Here is a 15,176-nt window from a genome sequence, read left to right as displayed (position 1 = left end):
TTTGCCCTGCTGGGGAGCAAAACAAGCCTCGTGAAAGGAAACAACAGGACTTCCTTCTCTTCCACTGCTGTAACTAGGAGGGGTCACTGGAGGGCCAATCCAAGTGGGCACAGAAGCAGCCCCAAGCCCAGCAAGTGGAGTTCAGTAGCAGAGCGTGGCTGAAAGGGGAGGGAGCGGGATCCCTTCCCTGGGAGACAACTGGTGCAAACGGAAGGGCCAGCCCAAGGGATGAGGCTCAGCAGAACCATGTGGAGCTGCAGACTGATCTGACTGGGGGTGAGGGAGGCTTGAGGGCCTTCCTGAGGGCCTACTTCTGCACAGAATTTGTGGCAGATGCTGGGGCAAGGTGACAGTCAAGTCAGTTTGTTGCCCTCAAAACTTCCTAGTCCAGTCCAGAGGCACACAAAATGTGCAACAGGAGATCAAACCCAGAGAAAAGCTCACACCTTCTGTGACAATTACTTCTTCTTTTCAATGTAGTTTTGAATGTAAGCAAATATACCATGCCACTGAATTGTCCAAAAGACTAAAGAGTTCCAAAAATTCCTAGTTCCTGGGTGAATCCGGGTCTGACTTGAAGGCACTCTGCTGTCATGACTCTCATTTTTTGCTGTAAGTACATGTGTTATTGTGAAATTATTTGTTCACTTTTAAACATTTGATTAAAAAATTTAAATTCTTTTTGAAATATATATGCCATCCTCCAAAACCAGGTTATCCCAGGGTAGCTTACAACATAATGACAACAAAAAAGTATCTTACTTGAGAAGACAAAGCATTCTTAACACATCTGTTTATTGGATATTTTTAGGATCAGAAAAAGGAGAACAAATGGGTTACAGAGATCAATTACATTTGGATGCACACACATGCGCGCACACACACAATAAGTCTATGTGATTGTGGCAGGGGAATTGCATGATAAAAGCCTACTTTGGATGCACTCGGTTCATCAATATTTTGAATCCATTCGTAGCTGATACAGGCACCTCACAAGTAGGATACTGTATGAAAGCCTTTTTTTGTGATTTGGCTTTGACAGCTATAATTCAGAGATGCATATTATTTTGTCTGAGTAGGAATCTGTTCTGATTGCTACTTGGATTGAAGACTTCCAGGGAATTTCAGAGCTGTAGAAAAGGAACTGAAGAAGAGAACAATGGCAAACCACGTCTATAATGTTGTCTCCAAAACTATATTGGAGTCACCAGGAATACTTGAGGTTGATTCAAAAGAGAATTTAAAAATAAATATCAGGTTCACCTGCGCATGTGCACGCGTGCACGCACACACCCACACAAATAGCATATCACTTGCATCTTATTTTCAAAGATAGTATTTAAAAAATAACTTACAAATAGGAGGATGAGGCACTGAAAGAAACGAATAGACCAAGGTCATGAAACATATTAACATGCAATAATGAATATTTTAAAAACTATATTACAGCTATATTGTCACAAAATCTTTGTGAAGAGCAACTCAGAAATACATATAATTTTCATTTGTTATGCAGTCTACTCTTACAACAGAAAATTGGAGACCTAATATTAAAACTACAGCATTTTATACTCACAATGTTGTTCAAATACATGGTTAAATATATTTATCTTTCAGTACAACTGCAAAATATGTTTTTTAAAAAAATATATACTGTAAAATGCATATAGTATAGTCAAGGTAACTAGGGAAGGAGCTATCTGCTTCCCCAGCAAGGTCTTTTGCAAAGCAATGATCATTTAGCATTTTGCTCCAAAGCAGAGTACTCCATTTCTGAAACCTTGGAAGTATCAATCAGTTTTGTAAGGCCAGTTTTAGCTGAGTACTTAAAGATAAATGCCTTCATGAGTTCATACTTGTAGTTTCGATTGATGAAGCTATAGAGGATGGGGTTGATGCAACAATGAACCAGAGAGAAGCACTGAGTAACGTGAAGGGCTGCATAAAGGAAGTTCTCCATTTGGCAGCTGAAGGGTATGAAATGGAAGGCCAAGAAGAAGTCAAGCAAGACAATTATGTGGTATGGCAGCCAACAGACAAGGAATACGAGGACATAGGAAAAAATGATTTTCACATTACTCTTCCTCTCTTGATCATTAGAGGCCGATACAGCTGTTGCTAGAAGACAATAGGAAATAGCAATGACAGGAAAGGGAATGACAAAACCTAAAATAACAGAGGTTAGCTCTATGCCAGCTAGCCACTGCTTTGCAGTCTCCTCTGGATAGACAGGACGACAGTAGGTTTCATTGTTGGAGGAAACTGTCTTAAGGTAGTAGGTATCAGGAAGGGCTGCAAAGAAGGCAAAGAGCCATACCAAGATGCAAATGCAGCAACGGAGTCTCTTCTTTTTAACACTGCTGGCAGTTTTGAAGTAAGCAACTGAAAGGTACCGGTCCACACTCATACATGTCAGGAAGAAGATGCTGCCATACAGATTGATGGAGAACACAAGGTGAGCTATCTTGCATGTGATTTCCCCCATGTTCCACTGGCTATGCTGAACAAAGGAGACCACCCAGACAGGAAGAGTGATGATCACACAGAGGTCAGCAACAGCAAGGTTGAAGATATACAAGTGAGTTTCATAGCTGGTAATTTTGGCTTGAAAATTCATCCAGACTACCACAAAATTGGCCACTAAGCCAATCATAAAAATAAAGATATACAAAAAGGAGAGCGTATAGAGCAGAGCACTTTTGCTAAGCACATTTGGGCACGACAAGGAGTCCACTGTGATACAGTCTCCATTGTTGCAGGTCACATTGGTTTCAGTGAGATTCTCCACTTCCACAAGTTCAAATATCAGAGGCAAATCAACAGTATTCATTGCAGATGAATGTTGATGAAATTAATCTGAAAAAAGAAAGAGCAAAAAAGACAGCATGAACAGTTTAGTCAAAGAGTATCCATTATTTGCAGTTGCCTTTACGTCAAATAACTTATGAATTCCACAAAAGTACTGCAGGCTTTGGCTAGGCAGAATGTTACACATGCCATTGTGTAATTACTTCTAATTTTAACAAATTGCAGATGTGGAATAAGAATCACAGTGGTAAACTGTATGCAAATGAAACAACAACATTGGCTTTTTGGTCACTTTTTAACAGATATTCCATATGATATTTCATTGAATATTGTCCCTATTTATAAAATGCAAAGGTCATTAAGGACAAAGAACCTTGGGTAGACTATCTTTATTTTAGAACTCTTTATTCAAGGATCTCAGTCTTCTGATTCTCAAAGTCGCCTCTAAAATAAAAAGGTTTTAATGTAGAAAGTTTTAATGTCAGGAAAGTAATGTAAGGAAAACTAAACATTTAGATGGAATGAAACAGAGACAGGCAATTGCAGAAATAGGTCCTATTTTGGCCCTAGAAAAGCATGTGAGAGGCTCACCTCTCTTCAGGTACAGCGCAGGGTGGACACAGCTCTTATCACACAACCAGCCTGTCTGCCAGCAGGCAAGGTTTGAAGCAACAGGGACACAGGCTGTTTCATAACATACAGACCTGCATTTCATGCTAGTGGAAATAACAAGCATGGCTAAGCAGGGGTGTTATCTTGGATGAAATGTTTCTAGGACTCAAAGAAGAAAGACAGAGAGAAGCATGTTTACTGTAAACAGCTTTAAGAAATTCCCATCTTACCTGCCGGGGTGATATTAACCCTTGGGAATCTGAAACCACATTAATCCTATACTGTCCTCAGAATCCAAGTGTCTTCCACACAAAACACAGAACGCCCCACACATTGCAGAAGGTTAGACCAGATGACCCTTGGGGTCTTCTCTCACTCCCACAATTCTGATTCTTCTATTCTCATCAGGGAAGGGAAGGGAAGTGTGGAGTCCTTGGAGTTCTCTGAGCTTGGTTGTTTTCTTGCAAACGTTTCATTACCTGGCTAGGTAACATCTTCAGTGCTAGAATGGAATGGGGTTTGCTCTCTGTGGCATGCCCTGCCAGTGTTGGTGGGGCTGTGGGTTTGGTTTTGTTCTATTTTTTCCCTCTGGTAGGTCCTTGATTAGGGTATTGTTTACTGCATGTATGCAAAGCTCTAGGGTCTTCAGGAAACTGTTCCTGCAGGCCAGCTCTTATTGTGGCCTCCTATTCAGGAGATGACAGCTTTTCCAAAATTTGGAAAAGGGGGTGCAGTTGGATTGTGGCACAGTGCCAGACATCAGCTTCCTGCCTTATGCCACAAGCTAAAATAACTTTCCATCTTTAGCTGATACTGTCTCTCATCTTCTCCTATTAAATTTCCATCTGGCAGCCAGCACATTTCCAGACATATGTGTAGTATTTGCTGAGATTCCTTACTGTCAGATGTTGAAATAAATTGCAATTACATCAGGAAAGTTTAACAATCATCTGAGAAAGAATCAGGAAAGGTGAGATAGAGACAAGAAAATATCTGGTATGCATTCATGCACTTACAGCTGCCCACTGGACTGTGATTTTTGGGAAGATATTTGGGCTGCAGATATTCAGATGGCCACTAGGTGGTGGCAAAGAGATGCAGAAAACTATTATTTCCTGCTGTCTGGTGGGTGTCCAGATCTTTGCAGCCCAGATTTTGTAGCCTCCCAAAAGGTAAAGAATTCCTAAGTTAAATTGCATGGCATGTAATTTTTTTGGCAATGTGGGACATATTTTTTTTTTACTTCCCTCTTTACCCTACAGCCTGGGATTTCCTATTGGTGGAGCTCTTCAGAACGACATCACCTTTAGATCTTTAAATTAAAAACTATTCCTGTTGCACAGGCAGCTTAGGCTTGACAATCATATAGACAAAAAACAGTCAAGTTAGTGCCTTCCAGATGTTTTAACACATTTGTCCCTTACCATTTATCCATTCATATCAATCCTTGCAAGCATGAAGTCCAAACCATCTAGAGAGCCCCAAATTGCCTTCCCTGGCATACAGAGAGGAGTTTATTGTATTTACTGGAAATGCTAGCAACTATTTTTTCTCTATAAACACATAAGGTCAATGATTCACATTTTTATGGGGCTGATTTTGTACTCTGAATTCTAATACTTGCCTTTTGAAGACTTAAAAACTTTCTGACATACCAGGTCTATAATTTCCAAGAATTCATTTCCCAGAATGAGTTTTATTAAACCATGGACCATTTATTTCTGGCTTTGGCACAGCATATGTTAATTGAATAAACTAGGGCTACCATATGTGGGCTGAAAAAATCTAGTTGACCACCAAATGGCAACAAAGAGAAAATTCTTAACTCTTTGTTTTCTTATTGTGACTGCCCAGATATTTGCAGCCCCAGTATGGTAGCCCCAAAGTAAACTCACATTTCTAGTCCCAAAATTAGTAATCTCTGAACTCCTATTCAAATGTCGGTCTATCATAATGGAAATTCAGCCATGATTACTAACTATGCATCTAGCAAAGGTATAGAAAACAAAGAAAATTACTTTCGCTAGCTCAAACACTCCATTTTATAGTGTCATCAAAATGGTACAATTATGTGTATGCAAAGCTATATTATATATTGAGGGACCTGAGGGCCTTATGGTGTTTCTAAATAGCCCTATAGCTCTATAAAAACACTATCCTCTTCCAATGGGAGGTAGGCTTTGTTCAGACTGGGAGAGGCAGTTAGAGATCTCTTTCTGGAGTAAGGATGACCCTAGGTCCTGAATGTAGCAAGTATTATAGAAGTAGACTTTCTGAATGAGTCTCTGACTCAGGTTTTCAGCTCAAAAGTCCAGGAGGAACTGAACCAGAACAGAAAAATTGGCAGGGAAAGCACAGGCAGAAACATAAAAGGAGAAGGTGTTTCTTTTCAGAGCTGTTTTGTAGTTGTTCTTTCACTTTTGTTCACATTTCTGTCCCTCTATTTCCTTGTTTGCAGATTAATGATTGCTAGTGTGTGTGTAGCCACACACAATAACTTGGTTCAGGCATCTTATTTTCCATGCAGTATCCTCACTGTAGTTATTCAAATAAAAATATATTTATTAATTGTTACTTCAATGTTGGGTTTGTACTAACATCATGGATTCTAAAACAGCTTTCTCTTGTCACCTTGGTGAAAAGGTAAACTGGAACAATTTCTTTAAAAGCCTTAGGTAAGAGAGGGTAGGTGATTCCTTTTCCAGAAAGAGATCTGAAAGGCTGTGTTATGTGTTAGTGACACACACCCTGTACAAATGCATACACATCCTTGGGTGGGGGTGTCTAAGCAATATTTAGAGAAAGAATACTTTGACCCAAAGGGGAAAAATGCAAACAAGTTAGAGATGGCTAGTTAGGAGGAATAAACTCCAAACAGCACCAGTCATTTCCTTTTCCTTCCTGCCACAATGCAGAGAGTTATAGAACCAATTAACCCTCATATGTTCAAGTTAATTGAATCCTGTGGAATATCCATCCTCCTCTCTGACATCCTGCTAAAAAGACATGGAAATAACGATCCTTGTCTTGGTAAGCTCAAGCTAGGCCACTGTGATGCTCTTGGTATGTTGATCAGCCTTCCAACAGGTTGAGAAAGTACAGCTGATCCAAACTACAGGGGCTTAATTAGTGTTCTTGCAGCACCAATATTTAAAGCACCACATTGGCTATGAATGAAGTCTTAAGCTAAACGTAAAGCGCTGGCTTTGATAGTTAAAGGTCTTGTGTAATCAGGAACGAGCCCCTTCTTGCCAGGGAGTTGTCCCCAAATATCCTACTGAGAATGTCACCTGGTAAAAAGGCTGCCAGCCCAAGACTTCCTTAGTGGCAGTACCTTTTTCTAACTAAAGGAGACCCATCCAGCCCATTTCTTTTCTTCTACCAAGGAGTCTATCAAAACAACTCTTCTATAAAGCTTTGATTGCTGGTTGAATCTTTCTATGGACTAGCAGTGTTTGTACATCTGGGTATAAATAAATGTATATATTTATATTGTGATTTTTAAACTGATTAGTCAGCAAATATTATATTTTAAAATATACTTCCACCCAATTCAATTTTGAGTATAAAAAGGTAGCATCTTTTATTTTCAAAAACAGTACCCAACAGCAACTTATCTGTTTTGTGAGATGACGAGAACTGCACACAATTCCCAAAGTTTCCCCCCACCTCTCCACAAAGAATAAAGTATGGGGGCTGAAAGTGTGTTTTTAGATATTATTGGTTCTTTCCAAGGAGCAAAAGTAGAAATAGGAGGAGACTGTGCTTGGACCAAATCCTGCCACAATCTAGTAGAGGCTGTACACTGGCACAGCTCTACCAGTTAGGACACTGCTGGGTTATTCCCTGAGGTTCAGTTCCCCTCAGATGAAAGTGTTCTCAGGAGAAAACTGAGGATGGGAGTGGTAAGAAAATAAGCAACCTGTGAGGAGAAGGCTCCATAGTCTTGTTCTCTGTACTTTATTTTTTGCTCTTAACTTTGGGGAAGGGGTTGCCTGCTTTCATATGAGTTTGGCCCCGAAACAATTCACTTGGTTTTCTGTCTTCTAGCCTTTTGGGGAGAGGCAGAGATTACACCTCAGGCTCAGGACCCTGGACAGAAGCCATAGTGCACCTCCAACATGAACTACTCTGTACAAAATCTGATAAAGATGTGTCCAGTTCTCTTGGACATGAGATTTGTCCTTGTTTATTTATGTCTTACCCTACAAAATATTTTAAGCCAACCCCCCCTTTTTTTTTTGACAAATGCTGTTTCCCATTATATTATGTGAGTGAGCACCACACAGACATATAATACTGGGCTCCTCGATGTAAGTTAGAACTAGGCTGACTTTGATAACACGCCTCTGAATATTGTGCCACCTGCTCAGATATATCAGGTGTTCTGGCACAACCTGCCCAACATTAGATTCTATCCAGGAGTCAACATCCCCTTTACCAAAATTAAAACCAGAATTGGTGTTACACTCCAGTGGTGGTGATGTCAGACTGAAGAGGCCTGAAACTCAGACAATATAATTTAAAAACAGATAATGCTTTTTTTATTTGGACATCTAAATCATATATCCCTGTCTGGTGGACATTATGCTTTCTACAAGATCTAACGTTGACACTAGAAAATCGTATTTGTATCCATTTGTATGACACCAATTATATGACATCCATTTGTATGACACCAATTCTAATAACTCTGAAGGCTTGGCAAAAAAAGACATAAATCACAACCACTGAATTATATGGGAAGCTATAATAATTCACAGTCATAACCAAAAGAAAAAGTTCCCCCCCCCCCGCCCACAAGTTCCTAATCCTATTTACTGTGAAGAAAGACTGGAGAAAAGAATGATATTTCATTTATTTTTATCCTACTCTTTTTCTGGGGAGCTCATGATAAGTTTACATATTAGGTTCCCTAATAGTCTCCCATCTAGGCATTTACTAAGCTAAAATTTCCTTAGCTATAAAGGGTGCTGCAGTCCCTACAGTTCTATTTTGAGTAGTCCACCTCTTTCTCCAGTCAAAAAAGAACTAACAAACATATACATCCTAGGATTCCAGAAGAACTTCCAGGTAGTCTGGGCTGAAACTTTTTTTAAAGGAAAACCTGAAGCCAGATGACAGGAGGTGTGTTATTTCTCTCTTCAAAGGAAAAAAAAGAAAGATTTAACATAATGCTGTAATTATCAGAAGTCAGAATGGATTTCTCAAGAAAGGCCTCATCAGACTAACCTTATATCTTTTTTTTTTTAAAGAAAGATTATAGGAATGCTGTAGACATAATATACATTTCATACAGGATCCCATGACATTCTGATCAGCAAGCTAATTATGTGTGCACTGAATGGCATAAAAACTGAGTGAATATATTGCTGGTTCAAAAGTCATATCCAAAAGAATGCTCACCAAATAGTTCCTCATCACTTTAAAAGCAGGCACTGAGTAGGCTACCATACGGTTCATTTCTGGGGCCTCTACTCATCAAATAGTTTTATTAATGACATAGATGAGGAGGTGAAGCTTATCAATCTTACAGATAACAGAAAATTCCATGGATAGCCCATATCCTAGAAAACAGAAATAAAATTCAAAACAATCTTGATAGTTTGGTAGGTAGAGCAATAGGCTGAAAACAGAATGAAATTTAACTGATGTGAGCATAGGGTTATTCATTTAGGAAACAAAGTGTACAAGTATTGAATAGAAAATATCTAGCTTTACAATAGTAATTGTTAAAAAAAAAGATAGACCAATAATAATTGATTACAAATTGAATATAAGTCAACATCTATGAGTAACTTAAAAGGCAAATTTGAGTATCAGCAGAAATTTCCAAATCATGTGTAATAATAATTCCATGTTAGAAAATAATCCTCCCATATTATTCTGCAACAGTCAGATCTCATCTCAAATATTGTGTGCAGTTCTGGGCATTTGGAACAAGTTTAGAAAAGGACAATAAGGGTTATCAACAGGCCAGAAATTATGTCCTACAAAGAAAGATTGAAAGAGCTGGGCCTGTTTAGCCTTGAGTAGGCATATTATAAACACAAGAAAGATGTCTCACAGAAAAGGCCAAGATCTGTTCTCTATCATCCCAAAGGGCAGGACACAGAACAAAGGATTTCAGTTATAGGAAGGCACATTCCAGCTGAATGTTAGGGAACATATGAATTCCTGCATTAAACAGGTGGTGGGTCTAGTTGACCCTTCAAAGTCCATTAGTCTACTTGCTTACATACAGCTCTAACATCTGGGGGAAGAAGAGGTATTAGGAAAAAAAAGTCAGTTAATTTTATTGCACTAGACTAGAAATATTCCACATAGATGTTAATATTTTCTGGTTCTCTTAAAATTTACATCCCAAGGTCTGATTTCCTCATGTTCTTTGCTTTTAGTATTCTGTAAGTTTCTTTTTTTCTTTTGATGTTCTATTTATTTTAAATTAAATTTAAACAAACTTAAAATGGAATCTGAATGCATACTTAATTAGATTTACCATTTTTCCTTTGGTTTGCACAAACTGATTTAGTGCAGCTGGCAGCACTAGGTTGTCATTACAGTTGAAATAGAGACTGAAAAGAAATCATCCAATTTAGTCAAGCACATTAACACTTAACTTGGTTTAATGTTGTGGAATCAACAGTTCATTACCCTTAAAGTGTCCTACTAAAAGAATCCCATTCTTACTAATGTAAGAGAACTGAAGAGCGAATATTAACAAATGTGCTCAGAAAAGACCTTGGGCTGTCAGGCGGTTGATGGGGCTGCCAGGAACAACTCTCAGCGAAATCAATAATCAAATGAATTGCTATGTCCTGGCAAACTACATGCCTCTCTTCCTAGTGGGACAGCCTGTGAAAGACTGGAATATAAGCTGGCCTTCTGCCTGGGCTCACCCCAAAATAGCAAGAAAGCCTAGTTCAGTGAGCCAGCTAAACGGAATGCAGTGCAATTGTAACTCCTTGGGGACTGGGAGGCTCACATTGTTACTACATCATCTTGTGTTGCCTAGCCTGCTTTAATTCTAGACATACCTGAACATTTAAATCTGTAACTATATCAAGAGACTATGCAGCACTTGCGTGCCAGTGAAAAAGGTCCACAGCCAGAAAAATGAGATATTCTGATTGTCAGGGGGATTAGCTATCAACATGCAAGATCAGGGGCAGCCATGTCCAAAGATTACTGAAGTAGAACTCCAGTCTAGCTATTGTCTGGGATTATTCAAGTAATCAGAGCCGGGTGTTTGGCTAGGGCAGAGAGGCCTGATCTATTTTACTTTTCTGTGTTCAAGTTCTCTTTTTAGAAAGAAGGTTGGGGGAGAATGGCAGACGGAGGAACTGGTGTACCTCTGCGATTAAACGAACAGCCAGAGGGCTGAATAATAGAAAGATCAGGTTGCTGGATTATCCTGTCAAGCAGAAAGGATCTGTGAAGAAAACTGCACATGGATTTCTTCCCTCTTCCTTGATTCTCTCCTCCTCTTCACACATCAGAATAAGTCCTTGCTGGCTCATAAAATTACTTTCCACCTCATCTTCCTTCTCTCCCACTTTTTCTATAGAGACAAAAGGCTGTACTCCTGAGCCTGGAGGTTACTGCCCTCACCAAATTATATACAGTAGCAAAATAACTCACCTTGTCCATCTTGACATGTTATTAAATAAAGGATAATGGAAATGGGATAACCTGATCTGGCTAACTTAACTTTAAAATGGGATATTCTGGAATATTCTACTGACTTTTTAGATTATAGAACTCGATCCTGACAACTTCAAACCACTCTAAACATTATGGATAATCAATCATTTCCAGTGTCATGCAAAATGCTGCATTTCAGAGAGGACTATACAATTCTGCCTTCTTTATTAAATGCACAGATACATCTATCTCAACTGACTGTACACACAAATACTTCATATGGGAGGTGCCTGACAAATGACTCACGAAGTATTTGTTGATGTAATAACGGTAATTAGACAGTCCCATACTTGGCACATAAAAGGAAAGCTAAAATTCAAAATGTTATTGGGATAGCTTTTGTTGTTATACGAATTCAGAAGCTTTTAAGTTGCTCAGAGTTCTTTAACTGATGGAAGGAGAAAGATACAAAGAGAAAGAAGGACAAAAGTAAAATAGTCAAGAGGTAGTATAGTCACAAATGATGAGAGTCCTGCCAAAGGTAAGTATTAAGTGCCACTGATTTTAAATAGACAGAATTGGGCATACTTTGGTCCATGCATGCCAATCCATGAAGCTTAACTGCCGTTTAATTTTAACTGGACTATACTAAAATGTTTAACATTTGAAATTTGAAAAGCAACACCTTCAGAAGCAAGAGTATAGCATAAACCTTCTGTTCAATCCACTGTCACAGAATCATTTTTTAAAGTAAGAAGTTTTGAAATGTCTTGGTTTACCTGTTCCTTTTGTACCTTTGAATTAAAAGCAATGGTATTTTAACATATAAGGAGCACTGGAATTGTTATATGATAATTCTGGAGAAAGCAAAAGTGACAATAACATCATTTGCTTGTGCATCCAGAGGCTGCACTAATCAATCAGCTTAAAAAGGAGTCTGGCAAAGGAGATGATAAAATACTGTCCAGCACACATCCTGCATCATATAACGTCTCATTGGGAATTCTAATGTGTTGCAGACAAACAGCTCAGCTAAACAGCATGCTGAAGAATTGCTCAATATCTTCTAAATAAACGTGCATACACATAGCCAAAGTATTAACTATTATCCTCTGAAGTTATTTCCTTCAGTTCTTCTTGCTCACAAAACAATCAAACCAACTGCATCCAGATTTTGATTCTGGGACTGAAAATAGGAATAACGAAAGAGAGCTATGTCCCAACTGATACCATTAAGACATTATTATAAAAGATTTATAGGCAGTGCTGCTGGCTATTAATAAATGGCATTAGATGTTTTAAAATAATGGTGCTCCTCCATTCTTTATATGTTATTAACTATAATTAATATGCTCTTGGTTTGAAACTATATATTGGCTTGTACAAGAAAAAGTGTCCTTGTGAAAACCATGTGACATTTATTTTTTCATGCATGCATTTCATTTATAGTAGTTCATTTATTGTAGCTCAGCAGGCTATTTGTAATATGCAGTGTAAGAATGGAGTCCATAGAAAAAGGCTGTCCCTGAGTATCTGCTGATGGCAAGTTTAAGGGAAAGAAGCATTGCTCTGTGCAGCTTTCTTCTCGCACAACTGTTACTTGTTCTTCAATAAACTCAATGGCTACATCCAAACTATTAAAGAAACCAAAAATTCTCATAACTAACCTTGTAATTTTGCAGAATGAAACTTCTTGGGAATGTCCCCAAATACTTTCAAAGCATCATAAAACCTTTAATGAGCTACTCAGATTCTCTCTTTTTTAAAAACTTTCATTATTCTGCTTTTAGCAACTAACAGAATAACTTTACAACTCTCATTACTGCTCCAAGTTGCACGGGAAACTGTTTATTGCCCTTCTACTCCCAATGTGATTGAATGCCTTGTCAGCAAGGGGTGCCTGTCCCAACAGATGACAATACAAACCTGGATCTTCTTTTTTGGTAGATGTTGGAAGGCATTCTTAAACAATATTGCAAGGCATAGGCAAGAGTGGCTCCTAGGTTTTCCTCACTTGTCAAATGTCTGTGGTCTGATTTAAATGCATGTTTGGTTTGAAGTCAATCCCACCATCTTCAGTAGAAATTCTCTTGGCAGTAAGTATGCCTGTGATTTCAGGATTGACATGGCTGATTTCCTATGATGTGACTAAACTACCATCACTGACATAACTTTGTTATTAAGAAAGAGCCTGTAACTGCCCAAACTTGCAGAGAGTCAAAAGATACTTGGTATGGCTACCCTCCCTGTCAGATTCCCTTTATTTAAATGTTCAGTGACATTTCAAAGAAAGCTTGGTTAAAAGTTTCAGTGTATTTAATGAGCATGATTCCTCAGTAGGTGGGCTTAGCACTGAAGCTGGGAAGCCTGACCTCATGCAATTCTACTACAAGTAAGTCCTATTTTAACCTGAGTTATATGTGCACTCATCTAACTGTGCATGCCACTGAAATCGTAACTCCAAAAGCACGCCTGCGTTCCAGCTGCATCATAAAGTCTGAACCAAATGCAAGTGTTGTAGCTCGCATGGGATCAGGCTGCAGAACTGAGATCGTTCTGAGTAAGGAATATGTGGTTTAAGATACTGAAAGAAAGAAGACACGGAGAGAACTTGAAAAGCAATGTTTATGCCCATAAGCTGCTTGTGGAGCTAAATGAAGGGTATTGCAAAGAAATGGAATAGTAAATAAGTTAGTAAAATCTCTCGAAAAGAACAACTCGGACAAGTCTAGCCATGTTTGAGCAAGTCGCGGCACCCGCGCCGGAACAAGCGAAGGCGCCGTTTCTGCTATCACGGGGCTCCGTCGGAGCCTCATGGAAGGAAGGGGGCTCAAGGGCTAAGGGGGTCCCTTTCCGGAAGAGGGACTTTTTCTCCCGACAAAGGCGACCGAGACTGGACTCTGAAAGGAGCAGCGTCCAAAGCTGACATAGACCACGAAAGTGGACCCGCCGAAAAGTGGACCTCTCCTCCCCAGATACAAAAGCAGCCGGGAGAGCTGGCCTCCGGAGAGGCTTTTGTTCGCTCACCCGCCCAAAGCCTTGAGCCTCTGCTCCCCTCCGCCGAGGGGGCTGGCGCTGCTTCGCCCCGCTGCGCCGCCGCCGGCCCTTCCGCCGGGCCAGCGCGCTTCCTGCCCTGGAGCGCCGAGCAATTGTCTTACCGCGAGGTCGCCTTTTCCCTTCCTTTCGAGCGCAGGGAGCTGCTCCTCCTCTCACGGGCGGCTTGGCAAACGACTGCCTCCTCCGGCCCGCTGCCTCCCCAGTTATATAGGACCCACTTCGAAGAGGCGCCTCTAGATGGCAGCTCGGCTAATCGGCTGCTGCCGCCGCCGCCGCCGCCGCCGCCGCCGCCCAGAAGCTCGCACGGAACAGCGCCGGAGCGGTTTTCTTCCCTCTGTCAAAGCACAATCGCAGCTCTCGGAAAGAGGAGAGTTGCGTTTTTCCCCTTTGGCAGAGGACAAGCGTCAGTGCCGACATCTGCGTGCGGGGCATGATCACCTGCATCCTGTCTCCTCTATGAGAAAAACCCAACTAAACCCGCCCCAAGCGTCCAAGGACTCCGGTTCGCCTCCCCCAGAGCTTTTCTTTCGGCCAGCGGCGGAGCCCAAACCACCTCCATGCGCCGGCCCGCCTGCCCCGAGGCGCGTGGTTGCCGAGCCTCACCCGGGCCCGCGGCGCTGCAGCTCCAGGCCCGGGTGCGGCTCGCTTAGGGACTGCCGAGGCTTCCCCCACCGAGGCAGCAGCATGAAGCCCGCCATCATCACTGGCGCCTACAGAAAAGTAGGTCAGCATCAAGTTGACAGCCCAGTTGCTGAGCCCTTTCCCGCCCGAGAATTAAGGCTGGTAACTGTTGTTGTCCTGTTTCAATGCGGGTCATTTGAGGAAAGCTTTTGGAGTATCTCTTCAGCTTCATTTCCCTTCCCACCAAAGGCTTTTCTGGACAGGAGTCTTAAAGTGTTTAACTTCCATGGTAAATTCCCAGGAAACGAAGCCCACTTTAGAAATCCTTTTTAGGATTTCAGACCCTTCATCCAACGTGGCCCCACTTTAGCCTGGTGTTCTGACCAGATGGACCATAGCAGGGGTTTGCGATCAGTGGGTTCTCCTGCTTCTTG

The 15,176-nt window shown here is 40.7% G+C and overlaps 1 protein-coding gene across 3 annotated transcripts; it reads right to left on the bottom strand.

The window, feature by feature from the left end:
- Positions 1 to 775: 775 nt before the first annotated feature.
- ACKR3 (atypical chemokine receptor 3) lies at positions 776 to 14,542 on the bottom strand. 3 transcript variants are annotated; one of them, XM_007421401.3, is made up of 2 exons: positions 14,223 to 14,542; positions 776 to 2,856 (listed from the first exon to the last, which is right to left on the bottom strand). In XM_007421401.3, exon 2 carries the CDS (start codon positions 2,828 to 2,830, stop codon positions 1,736 to 1,738), a length of 1,095 nt encoding a protein of 364 aa, XP_007421463.2. In that variant the 5' UTR covers positions 2,831 to 2,856; positions 14,223 to 14,542; the 3' UTR covers positions 776 to 1,735. The 3 variants fall into 3 exon arrangements, with proteins under 3 accessions (XP_007421463.2, XP_087988996.1, XP_025027446.2); XM_088132870.1 differs by lacking the exon at positions 14,223 to 14,542 and adding an exon at positions 14,092 to 14,113; XM_025171678.2 differs by lacking the exon at positions 14,223 to 14,542 and adding an exon at positions 8,827 to 8,984.
- Positions 14,543 to 15,176: the final 634 nt, after the last annotated feature.

This window comes from Python bivittatus, unplaced genomic scaffold, assembly GCF_059951505.1.
Source record: "Python bivittatus isolate LINGU-HERP-01145 unplaced genomic scaffold, Pbiv_v1 ctg000020_np1212, whole genome shotgun sequence".
NCBI classification, from domain to species: domain Eukaryota; kingdom Metazoa; phylum Chordata; class Lepidosauria; order Squamata; family Pythonidae; genus Python; species Python bivittatus.
Note: the sequence above shows the minus strand (reverse complement) of the source record. Positions and strands in the feature narration are given on the sequence as shown.

Bases quoted from the DNA above. Each gene is read 5' to 3' on its own strand.
- ACKR3 (XM_007421401.3), bottom strand. From the start codon at position 2,830: ATGAATACTGTTGATTTGCCTCTGATATTTGAACTTGTGGAAGTGGAG.